Genomic DNA, 16,591 nt, shown 5'->3' on the forward strand with positions numbered 1-16,591 from the left:
TGTTTGAGTCAAAATCAATATTTCCTCTTTGTTTTGTTTTGTCTGCTATTTCCTGTGCTCTGAGGTCAAAGTCACTGCCACCAGTAGAGGTGGTAAAGCAGAGAGAACAAGGACTCTGGACCCTGGAACAACATGAGTTAGTTGATCTGTGACCATTTTTGACCTACAAACAGGGTGATGTTTTATAGTTCAATATAATATTATAATGGTCATCATTTAGTGACTATTTATTGAGTGCTGATTATGAAAAAACTTTAACAGGTCCTGAGTGACCAAGCTAGGACTCAAAGAATCTTTGATGGCTGTGCCCCTGCTGAGAAGCTCGGTGCCATGCTGTCCCTCTCCTATTCTTATTGAACACTCCTCATCTTCTGGCCTCCAGGTAATAAAGCTAAAGATAGAAACTTTCCCTACTTTTCAAACTTCACCATGCCCCCTCAGAATACGTGAGAAAATGCAGCCAGCATCTTCTGGAAGATTAGGAGGGCAGTAAGATTCCATAGCCACCTTCCGGCTGACATTTGAGCCCTGCTTTCAGCACGGTCAAGCCTTTTGGAGGCAGCCAGCGTATGGCTTGTATCAAACTCTATATTTAGGAAGAACAACTGTGAGCTATGACAGGAATTCTCTTTAACACTTAGCCTTAAACTGAGTTCCCCTCCAGCCCACAGCCGGGAGCAGCTCTCAATCCCGGGTGAGGCACCGAACACTTGAGCTATTTCAGCCACATGCAAAGCATCAGAATCGAGATCGCAGCTCAGAGGACACCGGGCATCCCTTTCACCTTCTAAGGAACCTTGTATTCTTGTACCAGGCTGCCTGGGACTTTTCTTGGGCAGTAAACAAATACACAAAGCAGGTAAGCAGGACTCAGCTGGGGTGACTGGGCTTTTTGAAGGAAATTTCCTTGATACCTAATTGGTAGTGACTACCTAAATAACTTTGTAGGCTTGTAACCAGTGGGTGTAGCTTTCTTGTAAATTCACTGTTTATGGGTGATGCTGCTGTTTCTGTTTTATAAATGGTATGTGTGTATGTTTGAAAGAATATTTAACTAAAAGTAGTTTGTACTGATAGTGACAGTGAGAAAATTTCCATGGTCCAGGTATGATGACTGTGACTCTGAATATTATGTCATTTTGATTCTTATGGCTAGGTTACAGTAGGTCAGCCACAGATTGATTTGGGCTGTAAACCTAGAAATTATCAGGAGAATTTGAGGCAGAGAAAAGCTATAATGCTAGCTCTTTGGTTTACCTAAATGCAAATTATTGCCAGAGTCGTTCAAATTTACAGTTCAATTTTAAAATGCTTTTCTTCTCTCCCTAAGTGCCAGACTTGGCTTCAGTAACAAAGTTTTATCAATGTATAGATCAATTAATATTCTAGACCCATCTTTTTGAAAGTCCCACTTTTGTCATAGTGTTCCCTGTACTCGGCAAGGTAGAGGAGAACATCCCTGTCTCTTTGTGGGCACCAGGTTCTGAAATGTGGGAAAGCTAAGTGCCTCTTCTCTCTCGGCACATTTCAGGCAAATTGAATAAGGAGTTATTTCAGACAGCTGACCATCTTTCTACACCCTTCTCAGAATTATTTTTAGCTGCAGGATAGAAGATAATTCCCTTTGAGATTTCACTTTAGCCATTTAATTGACCTTTTAAGAGAACAAACAAAGCCCCTTCTCTGCAAATATTGATTGACTTTGCTCTGAATCCACTTTTATTAAATTAGTGATATTAATGTTGACAAATTTTAGTAAATGAAAGAGTCTTATTTAGAAGTTCGATATTTGGTCCTGTCCAATGAAAAACCAGCAGAGACACTGTACATGAGTCAGCATATAGACCATTAAAGGTGCTCAGTGACTTGCAGAACTGCCAGGAAAACTCAACTGTGCTAAACTAGCAAGTATTTTCACTATAGTATAGGCTTTGTAAAAGTCAATACACACCTTGTCAAACTTTCCATGTTTCCAAATTTTAGCCAGAACCAGCAGACACAGTAAGAGAGTGCTGTAAAGAGTACCTCATTGTATGAAAAGCAGTGGCCCCGATGTGAGTGGAGTTGTGCATCTAAGGCATAGCTTTCATTTTTGGTCTCAGGACGAGTCACGCAGATAAAGAAGGAAGATGCATTGTACACTCCGCATCCCTAACGGAGGTGAGCACAGGGCCAGGGAAACAGCCAGGGAACACTGTCTATTTTTATTCATCAGTGTGCTTTGCCCTGATTTCTCTGCGAATAATGAGGACAGCAGGAACGGCTGCAGAACTGATTTACACAAATGTGATCTAGCCTGTTTGCTAGGAATGAGAGCTGGGATCTGACCAACTTTTCAGAGTTGTCTCTATTGCAGATTGACATATATGTTAAGAAGAAATTCACATGTAAATGAGATTATACCAAAGCTATACAGAAGATAAGGTCAAGGAATACCCATCTCTTAAGCTTAGAGATCCACAAAATACAAAGCAATGCAGTTCAGTGGAAGACTCAAAATCAGCCTAATTAAAAAAAAATCAATGCATTATAAATAGCAGAATTATGCATTACCTGTTTTTTTTGTTTTCATTTCAACCTGCTATTGTAATAACATAAAGAAATTCCCAATTCTCATGTTTCAAATTGATGTACAAGAAATTTTTTAAAGTTCCCAAGTGATACTAGTTAAACTTCAGTTCCACAAGCATAAAGTATACTATATGCTGAGATACTTAATGTTTGTGCAAATTACTGCTTTGCATGACTTCTAATAGCTTTTGAGGGATAGAAACATTAAAAATTAAGCTTCCTAGCTTTTCCATTTGACACTGAGGTGTGTGTCCTAGATCCACAAATTAAAAATCGTTCATTGACTTTTTGATGCTGCAGGAAAGACAGCAACCTATTTGAAATATATTATAGAACAAATTGCATTCTTGATTGTTTAATTTGTTGCTTTTTAATTTTTTAACCATATTGAAAACAATTCTACCTAGACCCTTATGCATGGAGGCTATATTCTCTATATTACCAAAACACTCAGGTGAAACTTAAAAAAGTCTCACTGTTTTCATATATGTGGTTCTAAAGACTATATAGTTGGATATAATTATAGATTGAAAAATATGTAATTATTTAACTTCCTATAATAAAGCTTAAGACTTTGAAGATCTCAGAAAAAGTAACTCTTCACAGAATTGTCAGATCTTTATCTCTAAAGTATTGAGGGGCATTATTATATCAATTTTAACTCTGTGCTTCAAGTTTTAGATCAGTATACAGTAGTCCTAAGATGTCACTAGCTATGGGCAATGGCAAAACAATAAATATTTGTATCATGCTTTATAGTTTACAAGGCATTTTGGGGAACATTACATCATTTTGATTCTTTTCACAACTTGTGAAGCAGGTAAATTTTTAGAAAGTGGAAATGGGCCCAGAGATTTTGAGTGACATAGTTGAGGTTACACAGGACTTGTGGCCAATGGAAACACTGCTCTCTGGGTTCATTTCCTCCCCACTTAGCACATACATTTACACCAATCAGTGGAGAAAAATCAGTCAACCCATTTTATAGATTTGGTTTAAAAAGTAGCATATTTTTAATTTGCTGACCTTTTAACTTTCTCACTCGGTTTTGTCAACATTTAATAGACCAAGTGATAACACCACTGATACACAGCTGGACTGTTCCCTGCCCCCCTGGCCCCTGTAAACCATAGTCACCATGTTCTAAGACAGGTCCCATAGCTGAAAGAAAGCCAAACTCCTTTGGGAAGGAAGCACTACTACTATGTCTTGGAGATCTGACATGGCCATGTAAGTCCTGTTTGCCTTCTGGGACTGTTTTGTTAAAAGAAAAGGAGGTGAGGCTTGCCAGCTGCCTGGTTTACAGAGCCTAGGCTTTGGACACACAGGGGGAGATGTGGCCTACTTCCTCACAGTGTTGCTCAGGCCACTGGGCAGGACATACATGTGCACAGCAAGCAGAGAGCATCGCAGTAGTAAGAATGAAGTAAAGTCCATTTTTTTTTGGATGCTCAATGGAGAGGGAGAGGAGGCGCTCTCAACTGACTGATGTGGAGCCCTGGCAACAACTAATTCAGATCAAAAGTTCAGTTTCAAGCGGAAAGCTTCCGAGGCCCCAAACAAAGGTGTTTTATTCCCACAGCCTCTTTGCTTTGCTGCTCTTGGCAGGGGGGCAGGAGGGCAGGGAAGGAGATGATAGCGCCTTTCAAGTTTCTGATGGCCTATCATTAGCATCAGGGGCGAGGCGTCTCAGCATTTCTGCTCCTGAATGATTTATCCGGGGCTCTCGTGTTCCCTCTCCCTGAGGCTTTAGGAAGGAGAGTCTCTAAGTAACTTAGGAAACTGAGACTGAAAGAATATATGGCCAGTGAAAGGGGTGACTGCCCAGTTGAATCATGACTTAAGTTCTAATTTATCAAGACCGAGAATCTGAATGCCGCCACCTCTAACAGTTTCTTACTTGTTTTTTTAGGGGTAAGACTGCGTGAATATGTCGAAACAGCCAGTTTCCAATGTCAGAGCCATCCAGGTGAGTAGGCATATTTGTGTTTTAACATCAGCCCTGTGACTTCTAGCCTGTTTGCTTAATAAATCAGACTTTTTGCAGTTGTTCGACCCTAACTCAGGATTACCTTCAAGAAGAAAAGAAAGACTCACTAAAGGTGCAAGTAAGAAAGGATATAAGGCTACTAAGGTACAACTGAGAAGGGAGAAGCTATTTTTGCTTAATTGTGCTGAATTGTAAGACATTGACAGTTTATGAATGAGAATTAAATGTAGTGTATATACTTTTTTTGCCTAAGGTTTTGATATGCTCATTGATACAAATTAAGAAATACAATTTCCATTTTCATTTTCAATTGAGTTTGTTGGGCCATCTGTTTAAAATACACCTTTCTGTAAATAATACCCTTTTATTGTCAAGTGTTCTTCCCAAGGCTTGGGTATTTATCTTTTAAAGTACATATGCTATTGTGTCTCATCAAGCCCTCCCAGCAAACAAATGCTTTGGTTCTTTAAAGTGACTTATTTATCACTCACAAAAAGGGGAGAGGGAAGCAGACATTTGGGAATGCAAATATAATTATAAAGATAACTTTCAATATTGGTTCTTACCAATTTGTTATTTCTCTTAAGGGCTCTGTTTTTAACTCTCCAATGGCTCCCACACTGGGATCCTGGCCACATGCTTAAGTGTAAAATTCCATTTTTCCTTTCCATCAGTGTGGAGCTGTTTGTGCTTTCTCTAAAGGAACTTTTAGACATTTTTTCCCCTGGACTTTTCTGAACACTGCAGAGCATGTGGTGGTTCCTGAATATTTTGGGTCTGATGCGCCATCATGGCATAAACATAGTCATAAGCAAGTGATGGTGTTTTGGTAGGGTATGGGTATGGCCAGGTTGTGGGGTTAGAAATCTTAGCATACACCGGTGGTAGAGGTGAGGGAAGGGACAGATCTTTACCTGTGGTTACTAATGCATAGCCTTAAATGGATGGGCTTCTTAAGTGGCAAGGTCTATAACAACCTCTGGAAATGTGTCATAGAACAAACTGCCAAGGAAGGGCCTATTGGCAAGGATTCAACTTCACATGACCACATTGGCTCTCTGGTGTCCACCTAGTGAGTCTAGGACATACCCTGACATTTGGATCATAGGAAAATGACTTTACCTACTATACCTCTCTGCCTCTGTTTCCACATCTGTAAAATGGGGATAATAATAGTACACACCACCTAGGGCTACTCATACAAGATGCTTACAACAGCATAGTAAGCCTTCTTAAGTGTTAGCTGTTATTGAGGAATGTTCTATGCTAAAGTGATGAGAAGTAATACAATTTAATTACTGAATTTGAAGCTCCCAAGATGCTAAGCATAAATTTCCTTTTTATTTTGCAGGACGCAAAAACATAGTCATCTCAGGCTGCCTTTGCTTCTCTTCCCATTAAAGCTAAAGTGTGTTATTTTTCTTCCTTAGTGCTTCCCTCAAATCTATAGTGAAAATTCACCAGTGTTTTATCTATTAATTTTAACCTTGATATATTTTTAGGTCTATAATATTTAAAAGGTTGCTATTGACTGTTCTCAATAGCTGTTCTTATACTGTATTTAAAAAATCCATCCACTCCACCAACAAAGGCAATACAGTGGTTCCTTATGGATGTGGTATTACCTCTTTCAATATATTTTATGCCACACAAAAACATAATTTAATGTACCTTCAAATGAAATATTATTTTTTGTGGTTAAATATGATCTTCACTATTTGATATTTTCCTTTTATCTTTGCATTAACCTAAAGTGGGGTCCATTAAATAAAATGTGAAAATGGTTATACTATATAAATGGTTTATAGTAGGAACATTATCTATGGTATGGTCTCACCTGGCACAACTAGAAACCCCAATGAATGAGAAGTGCCCTGGTTGTGTAAATACTACTTAAAGATTTTAAACATTCTATTCAACACAATACAGTTGCTTTTCCTTTTTATTAGTATCATATCTCCAATTCAGTACAACTGTCATTTCCTGGGTGCATATTTTGTGCCAGGCACCATGCTAAGTGGAGGTTATGCAAAGATAAATTGATCCCTGTGTTTGAGGAGCTCATAGCCTCTAGGTCTTACTAGCTGTGTGACTTTGGGCAAGTTGTTTATCGTTTGTGCCTTGGTTTCCTCATCTGTCAAGTGGGGAATTAATAATAGTACTGATCTCATACATTTGCTGTGATGGTTAAATGAATTAATACATATAAATGCTTAGGCAGGTGCCTGTCTCATTGTAACTGCTTAATAACTAGTAGTCGTTATTATCAATCATCATCATTGTCATCATCATCATCATTGTCATCATCATCATCATCTAGTTCAACAGTTCCTGAAGTGTATCTCTTGAAATACTAGTTTTATGGGATGTAGTTATTTAAAGGGTTCCATGATAAAGTATTTAGGAAACATTACGTTGAGCCAAGTTGATCACAGAAGATCTTTACTGCGGAATTTTTCAGAGTGCACAACTTGCTAACGTCTTTGTAGATTCCCAAGAAGGTATTAATGTGTGCAATGTTTTCTAAATACATTGAACATTTTTCATGAGTACTTGCAGGTTAGTATTTTGCAGTGCCAACTTCTGGAGATAATGCTTAGACCTCTGTTTTGTCTGGATTGAGTAAACCTTAGCCACTGTCAACCATACTTCTAATAGACCTTTGCATGGCTAAATTACTTACCGCACCTATGTGCTCAGAGAACATGGAGTCAAATGGTTATAAATCTCTGCCTGACCACTCACTCACTCTGTGATCTTAGTTCACCCTTAGTTTACCCTTCTGCAAAATGGTGACAATCATACTACTTAATAAGGTTGTTATAATGAATAAATAAAATAATGTATGGCAAGTGTCTGGTTCATAGTACACAAATTCCTTAAGAGGTGTCTTTTGTAACTATCCAAGTAATGCATGGAATGGTGTTGCTTTCTCTTCAACTAGTTCCATCTCCTCCAAGCTCTGGAATAAGAGGGAAGCCAAAACTAGGCCCATCCTTAGAGGAGGTAGTCAGTTGTCTTTCTCATCCATACTGAAGAAGAGATGGTCTCTGGATTGTAAGGGCATTCTATGTAATTCTACATTTCTTTTCTGTTGTATTAATGAAATTTCATTTATGCCAGGGACATAAATATATCCATAAGAAGCCAGTTGATCTTTTTATAGCCTGGAGAGTGCCTTTGTCTCCAAAGAAGCTGATAAGGATCTATACCAGATATGGGTAAATCTTTTCTGTAAAGTACCAGAAAGTAAATATTTTGGTATTTGCAAAACATTGGGTCTCTGTTCCAACTACTCAGCTCTGCAGGTATAGCACAAAAGCAGCCATAGGCAATACATAAATGAATGACTGTGGCTGTGCGCCAGTGAAATTTTATTTACAGAAACAGGTGGCAGGCTGGATTTGGTCCATAAGCTGTAGTTTGCTGACCCTGGTTCTGTACTCTCCAGGCTGTTTAACTTCACTGTTGTTGGGAAGGGAGCTGCAACCAAGGTAACATCAGCATACTAGGCATAGTGGATCTGATTCCTTCAGATGAATTTGACATGACAGGTGGTGAGGAAAGCTAGAGCTGCTGGGAAATCTAATGCCATCAACGATCTGCTTGGTGTCTCTCTAATGAGACTAAGTGACACTGGCCACTGGCAGCACCTACCTGTCTTTCCCCTTCCTCCTGAATACACTTTATTTGAAAACCACCATGGACCTCCCCAGGGCCTCAGACCACCCAGAGCCAACATTCTCTTTGTTGTCACTGGTCCTTTCTCTATACCACTGGTCAAAGTAAGCTGATTATTATTTGTTCTCTCCCATGAGGTCTGAGAGCTTTATGGTTAAATGGAAAAGAGTCCTGTGCCCTACTCTTAGCTCTGCTCTGTGACTTCACTCCCCTGGTCCTTGTGATCTGCATGACCTCTAAGCCACTATCTAGCTTTTAATAGTCTATGAACTTCATGAGAGTAACTTCCTAGGTTTATTATTAGGATGATAATAATAGTAACAATTTCTTCAGGGTTTACTATGTACTTGGCACAGGGCAAATGGGATTTCTATGGATTCTAATAAAAGATTTAGAGAGGCATGCACACACACACACACACACACACACACACACACACACACAAACCCCACCCATGAACCAATCAACCAAACAAAAAAATATCACCCAGGATCACACAACTTGTAAGTAGGACAATCAGGACAATACAAATTCAAGTTGTGTGATTCCAAAGCCCACATTTGGATCTACCCTACAACAGTGTTGAGCCTCCTTACTTACCATCCCTACTTTGGCACAGAGAGTGAGGATAGGATAATCATAAATACTAAGGGTACTTAAGGGACAATTACCATTTTATAGATGTTGGGTCCTTTCTTTTAAAGAGCTAAACTGACATTCAGAAACTGGCAGCATTTCAGCAAAGAGGCTAATAGCCTACACTGATTAAAGTCATCTTAAATGCAAGTTGGCTAGGAATGAAAAGTACAAAGTAAAGTGACTCAGTGACAAACACAGTCTTGAAGTACAAATAACCATGGCCATAGAATTCCCACCTCTCTGCTTAACTGACTTAATAAGTTGTTTATAAAACTAAACCTAACTCCTTTATCATACATTTTGAAGCAATGATTATATGAGTCCTGTGTCATTAGTGAGTGTGTGGCTTCTTACCATGGGAAGTTTTCCATTGTTACTCTATCCAGGTGTAAAACAGAATATCTTGATGTCCCACCTTTTAGTTCTTCTCTCCCTTCCCTGCCCATTATCATTGTTCTTCTACTCTCCATTGCCCAGGGCATAAAAGCTTCCCCTCAAAAAATAACGGACAGGCTTTAGGGACTCTAAGTGTTTCCAGCCTAGGATTTCCACTTTTAGAAAGATTCCAGGGGTATGGCAATCCTTAGTGCAAAGAAACAGACTATCACTACCCATGGTTGGTCAGTTAATCCAATACAATGATTAAACTAAAAATGATAATAATAATACATACATTCTTTTAATATTTTATTTAAACTTAAAACATAAAAAATAAACTTCCCTTTGCCACTTGTTTTAATGTAGAGTTAAGGCCTTTTCTTTGAACATGCATCTATTGTTTGTTTCTTAGGTAAATTACTATAATGCATTGTTTATGATTTCTAATGGTGGATTCTTTCAAGTGTAGCCAGAACTTGAATGTAGCTGTCTTGTTCTAGTGGCTCAGTACTAATTCCAGTTGGTAATCTTTGCTGCTCTAACCATGACTTCATATTGGTGACATGAGATAAGCAGTCATATACTGGCTAAAAGATGCCATTTTTTTTGAGGCTGACATTCACACATACTTCAGAAATATAACTTGTCTCCAACCAGTTGTTCACATTATCTTAATAGCTGTATACTACATTCTTGAAGTCTGCTTTTCCCTGGATGACAAGACTATAGTTGGGGCATTCAGGAAATTATTGAAGAGAATAAAAAGTGTTGAGAACAGAGGAAAAAAAGAAAGAAAACCTCTCAGTATGAAATATCATGGGTGAAGAACAGTGTCTGAGTGGTAGTTTCTCAAGTTGAATCAGAAAGTTTTGTGTATTCTGGATCCATTCTGCATTTCAAGGATCTCTAAAGACAAAAAAAGCTGTATATTCTATTCTACTTATATAGAATTTTATTTTAAAATAGTTTGGACTATATTTTAGTGGTGTATGTATATCTCTCTTAATTTAGTCTAATATGTCAAATACGAATCTCATTTTCTAATTGGTTATTGAGGAAACACACCTCTTTCTGCAAGTCTTCTGTGAAAGATGCTAGAAATCTCAAAAGGCCATATCCTGTTCCATTCAGAGAAGAACTAGGGCTGTAAGACTAGGATAGCACAGAAAGAAATACTACAAATTGTAGCCCTATATGGTTTTCTCTGCCCACTCACAGGAGAATGGCAAGGGGGAGGTTATAGATTCTGGCAGGAGCTGCTGGGGACCTTTGAAAACTAAAGATAGAATCAGTTTGGGGGGGTCATCTGAAACAAATGTGCAAAGGGAGGAAACTCCAAAAGCCTTACCAACTAAAAGGAGAGACAGGGTGGGGAGATACGAGAACAATGACCATGGAAAGAAAAGTGGGTTGGGATTGTCAGTACCCTGTGGCTGGGAGCTATCAGAATCCAACCCACTGGGGAAAGAAGATGTCATTCCATTGTAAGTTACACAGGAGTGGCTGTGGAGGGAATATTGTTGTTTCCAGAATCCTTGGGCTTGTAGCCTGGAGCCAAGCAGAACAATACAAATAATTAAGGGAGTAGTGGAATTAACTTACAGGGAATTCTTTCTGCTTTTCTTCACCTGGTGAGATCAAGTGTAGTATTCATTTCACATCAGATAGGTCTATTATCAGGGAACTGTATCCTGTTCTGGCAAAAGATATCTAGTAGATTTTTTCCATTCCCAACTTCGAGGATGTAACAAATTATGTAGAGCCTGGGAAAGCAATGCATTGGGTCTGCTGTGTTAGGGGCATATTTAAAAATATCTAAGATGAATAAACCTCAAGGAGGGAAAAGTAATGCAAAGAGATGCATTACACACAAAAAAAGAAACAATAATAACAGAAGACTGCTTCATTTACATTTATACAGAGTCTATATAGAAAAGGAAGTATAACCTTCTATCAACTCTAGGTCATCAATGTTAGAATTTTTCTGCATTTGCTTATTCTTTCATAAAAAGTAGCTCATATCCAAAACTAATTTTGAGTAGCAAACACTATAGCTAATTTGCAGATGGAAAAATTGAATCATTGAGAGGTATTTTATTTGCATTCAAACAGAGCAAGTCAGTGAAAGAGATGAGAATATGACTCAATTGTCTGGAAGATGCAATAAAAACAGGGAACTACAAGTCTATGTATTTCTATCAAATTGAAGTTAAAGGAATTATTCTTATGGGTATAATTTAGTCTATAATTTGTCCCTCAAATATCACGACCCTACAATTATATTAATGAATCATCTCTAACCATTTATAAGCGCTCCTCTGACACTCCCTTCAGGTGTACATTAATGATTGGATGCTCGACATGTTCTTAGGCTGCTTTGGATCCTGTCAATATTTGCTGTCAGAAACTTATCTAGGTTCTTGTTTTCTTAAATGATGCCTTAAAGATGAAAAAGCATCAAGTCAGTGAGTTAATGGCTCATTTTTCAATGTGGCTTTTCATTGACACCTATTTTGGAATTATCCATTTGTGTGGCTCAGGCCATTCTCAAAGTGTAAGTGTAATTTTAGAGAAAGTTTAGAGAATTTTAAAGTGGCTAGAGCTTTGGTCAAGTGAAAAGCGCTCTTCAGAGAAGGGTATGATAGAGTGAAAGTTCTATCTACAAGGTCAGGCATCTTTGCTTTGGAATCCTGGCTTTTCCTCAAACTGTGTGACCTCGAGAAACTCATCTAATCCCTTTGAGGCTCAGTTTCTTCATCAGTAAAATGAAGATGATAGCCCAAACCTTAGAACTTTGTTGTTAGGATGTAGGTGTTGTGATGACTTGGCTAAATATTGGGGTCTTGGGGTGAATTAGGTAGTTTGTGGTAGATGGGCATGAGAGGTGAAGTTACTGTTCCAGAACCTCACCACCTGATTAAGATGAAAGCTAGTTTCCAACCCAACTCTGCCACAACATAGACATTTGTTAAACACACATTCATTAGCAAGCAAGCAAACAAGCAAGCAAGCATAAAACAATTTATAGTCTGTTTCTGAGCTTGATGAAACCTCAGCTCTTGTCCCCTTAAGTAGTCCAAATGACTGCCACCTTGCATAAAAGGTTCACGTGAGGCAGGTGGGATTCTGTTGCCCTTAGTTGGCAGCAGCCAGCTGGAAATCCTCTTTATCAATGGCTGGAGGCAGGCCTATTTCAGGATCACTTCTTGAGCTCTGTCTCTGAAGATGCAAGCTACAGGCAACAGATTCTTACACTCTGTTCAGCAGGGTTTCTCTAAAATATTTTAGCCAATTTCCATATCTTAACCTACTCTTACTTCATGAATAAACATTTCTAATGCCTACCTCATTATTTTACTTGGCTTTTACATTTCTTCAACCATCAAGGTCTCAGGAGTTGGTGGAGATATGGTTAACAGAAGCACTTGAAGCAGCAATCCTGGGAACGTTGTCTTCATGATATTTTGCCACCTAACCACCACAGGAAGATGAACTCCTAGTTATAGCGACAGATATACCCAGAGTTACCATGTAAACCAAACTGCACATATATAAAATATCACACTGTCTATGGTAAAGTAGTTTAGTATAAATTACAGACATTTTAACAACAGGCAGAGGAAATATTTTAAGTATATGTTGATACTCATCCACTTAGGGATAATCTCTTTCAATGGTTGTCAGATTGGCTCCCTAAGTTCCAAGGAACATGGAACCAGGGCTTGTAGGAAGCAGATGGGGTTCTGGGTTCCCTACCACCTCATCCAGAGCAGCTTCACCTGAACCTAGTTTGCATTTTAGATGTTCTCACAATACTTTACTTGAAGGAAAGGTTTCATGGTTAAAGGTTTGAAAACCACTGATGAAGCCTAACATTCATATTACAAATGAAGAAGATGAAAGCCAGAGCAGTTGGCACTTTTTCAAGTACAGATTATCTGTAGAAATCCCTAGCATTGGGCTCTTTTCACTACCAAAAGCAGCCCATGTACCATGAAGAGGCTACATCCGTGGCTAAAATCAATCTCTGAGCAAGAAAAGGTGGTATTCTCATAGCATGTCTGTTACATTACCCTGGAGGACTTCCACGTGTTCCTTTACTGAAAACTGCAACCTACTATAGAGATACACACTTGATTAAATGGGTTAGTTTAACAATCAAATATTTCACAGATACTGTTAATTTGAACCCATCACTGGGGAGATGCCCTCTGTAGAAACTTAATAAATGGGTCGGTGTAGCAGTGATCTAACCAGTTAACTTTCTCCCAAATAGTCCCTATGTTGACTTTTCTTCTCTTTCATCCAGATTGTCTATAGTAATGGAAATAGTTATTGGTTCAATAGGGATCATGTTCTGCGGATCTTATTTGTGTTGTTTAGATCTTATTTCAGGGCCCTAATGATATTTCATCCAATCTGTTATAGTCAATTATAAAATACTATTATTTTATGTCCTGCTGAGAAATAAAACAAACATGCTGATTAAAATTTTAAGATACCTTTGCTGTAAAGACACATTGTGATTTCAGAGATATTAAAAGAGATGCATCTTGGAATTCATGAAGTATGCTATCATATTTGCCACCATATAAGATATATTTCCCCTTATCTTATGCTTCCTCCTTCTTCCATTCTAGGACACCTGATATTTCCTTTAAGCAGAAGGATCAGCCTTAGGTTTTCCAAAATCCTTCCCTCCAAAATTGTGCTGCCCTTATAGTTTAGCATATATCGTACTTACTGATCAAAAATACTTTTTGACTTCTAGGCCTTTGGAATGGTGATGTACCTCTCTTCTTAGCCAACACAAACACTTTGGATCTGTTTCCTTTCTGTGAGATCAGCATTATTCTAGCAGGGAAAGGAGTTTTAAAGCCCCTAGGGGGGAAAAGTCACTTCCTGTTCTCAGGAGCAGAAGGGACCCAACACCATGCTGCCTGGACATGGACACTGGATACTTCCTGTGTCTTGAGTTAAACATTCCTCTAGCAAGAGAGCTCATATCAGGCAGTTCGAAATGGACCTCACCGCACTTCCTTATAATTTTGTTTGGTGTGGCACTAACATGATCCAAACTGTGTCATAAAGTAAAATATTTTACTCTCTTTGTTCAGGTATCATTTTCATGTATAACATCAAAGTGCAATTTCAACTTTTCAAGCACACATATCCAATTACTCATAGGGCAGCAAACAGTTCCTGTTAAGTGGCAAAAAATGTTCTACCTTAACAAAAGTTTTAATGCTTGTTTGTTATGAGTGATGCCCCTGCTTGAAGATGTTTTTGGTCTGCATGAAACATTCTTCCCTTTTAAAATCAAATGAAATAGGAACAAAATTCAAATTTACATATTCTCTTCCCCAAGTTCAAATTACTGTGTCAGTATATTCCTTGCATAATTTAATATTTAGTTCATGTTTACTAGAAGGTATTTTTTAAAAAGATTTTATTTATTTATTTTTAGGGAGAGAAGGGAGGGAGATAGAGAGAAACATCAATGTGTGGTTGCTGGGGGTTATGGCCTGCAACCCAGGAATGTACCCTGGCTGGGAATCGAACCTGGGACACTTTGGTTCCCAGTCCACACTCAATCCACTGAGCTATGCTAGCCAGGGCTACTAGAAGGTATTTTTAAGGCAAATGGAGATTAACATGTTATTTTAATGAAGGACAAAAATCTACAAATTGTGATACCAATAAGCTTGACTTTTCAGTACTCTTTTTACACAATGGTGTGTTGGGAAGAAGGTAGAAAGCTGTGAATTATAGAGACTTAAGAAAGTGCTGGAAGCCCTAGGACATGGAAAGGAGGAAGCAGTTTAGGAGATGTGATTGCTGCCTTCCCATGGTAAATATGAAGGACCTGAAGGAGGGCTCAGGTGTAGGATGGTTTCTGTGGATGCTATTTCCTTCTTTCCTATCATTGTGTGTTCCTTCCTCACCCCACAGAGAGAATAATATTAAGCACCACAGGAGGGCAACAGCAGAACAAACTCTCTTCAAATTCTTCATCAAGTAGAGAATTGTAAAATGACTGCACAGACCTAAGGATGAGTACCAGAAATTTGTAATAAATGGAAGTCAAATTTTCCTTTGCTTATTTTTATAGTCATTACAGTAATTTTCTTGAGGTAAAAAGCTTTAAAGATGCACTTTTCAGGTGCACTTTTCTTCAGAACAATTAGTGCCTCAAAGTATCATGACAATTTCTTTTCTTGAGCTAAATCTTCCCTGTTTTCCTTTTTAGGCAAATATCAATATCCCAATGGGAGCCTTTCGGCCAGGAGCTGGGCAACCCCCCAGAAGAAAAGAATGTACCCCAGAAACAGAGGAGGTAAATGGAACTTAGTTGGTAGAGCTCAGCATTGTCTTTCTCCTCCAAAATCCTGACTAGTGTGGGACAGAAGCATGTCAAGGGCCAGCTCTCCAGGGCAAGGGAGGGCACGAATGGATGTGGGTTAAGGAGTCATCACACAGTATATACATTCCTTTGATGTTTTGCTCAATAAGCCCTGAAACACACTGCCCTTGCTTTCCTTCAGCCAAATTTAAGTGCCTGGCACAGTTACTTGAAGATGATGAGTTTAACATGTAGTTTGTTGCTTGACTGTGTGGCTGTGGTATATGCATATGCATATGGGGGATGGTGGAGCATAGCCTCTCAGATCCTCTTGGTCCACAACAGCTTCTAGCCTGGTAAATTTTAACTCCAAAGCTTTTATTGAACCAAACAGGATGCATTTAGTATAGGATTGGATGAATAATGAACCCCAGTGGGAGCACAGGTAATGAGTACATTAAATTATTTGTAGATTAAACAAAAAGCTCCAATCTCTGAGTATTTCCTTGCAAAAGAGGACTTTGGAAGGGAGTCTATCAATTTCTGTATTTCTTCCTCCCTCTATTTCATTTTACCTTTCCTCCAAATACAAATACCTGGTCTTCTAAAATGGAGGTTAAAATTAATAATGAATACAATAAATACAGAAAAGTTCTTTCTTCAAATGTTTATATTTCATCCCCAATTGTGACTTTTCTAATAAAACCTGGAAGGTCTGATTCATAATTAAGGTTTTGGAGCATGTCATTAGCACAAGGGACATGGAATTAAATAAAGCCATACAACATAGCAAACTGTGTTTTATCTTTTTAAAAAGGTGAAAAGGTGGTTTTACCTTTTGTAGGTGATATTTTTGGTAATTGCTTCAGAAGAAGACCTCTCATCATTTTAAAGTTTCTGAATAAAACTTTGGTTATCCCTCATCTAACCTTTTTTTCCTCCATAAATAATTCCTGACATGGTCCAGAGTTAGTGGTTCCAGCCTCATC

The 16,591-nt window shown here is 38.4% G+C and overlaps 1 protein-coding gene across 2 annotated transcripts in view; it reads left to right on the forward strand.

Annotated features, from left to right (window-relative positions):
- Nucleotides 1-631: 631 nt before the first annotated feature.
- SMPX (small muscle protein X-linked) overlaps nt 632-16,591 on the forward strand; it is a 54,046-nt gene continuing 38,086 nt past the window's right edge. Inside the window, exons 1-3 of one of the 2 annotated variants that reach the window (XM_045856026.1) lie at nt 632-859; nt 4,484-4,540; nt 15,510-15,596. In XM_045856026.1, coding sequence (XP_045711982.1) covers nt 4,502-4,540; nt 15,510-15,596 — 126 coding nt within the window. In that variant the 5' untranslated portion in view covers nt 632-859; nt 4,484-4,501. The remainder of the gene's footprint in view (nt 860-4,483; nt 4,541-15,509; nt 15,597-16,591) is intronic. The other variant, XM_045856025.1, reaches the window with a different exon arrangement.

Source organism: Phyllostomus hastatus, unplaced genomic scaffold (genome assembly GCF_019186645.2).
Source record: "Phyllostomus hastatus isolate PE091 unplaced genomic scaffold, TTU_PhHast_1.1 phas_scaffold_12, whole genome shotgun sequence".
Taxonomy (NCBI): domain Eukaryota; kingdom Metazoa; phylum Chordata; class Mammalia; order Chiroptera; family Phyllostomidae; genus Phyllostomus; species Phyllostomus hastatus.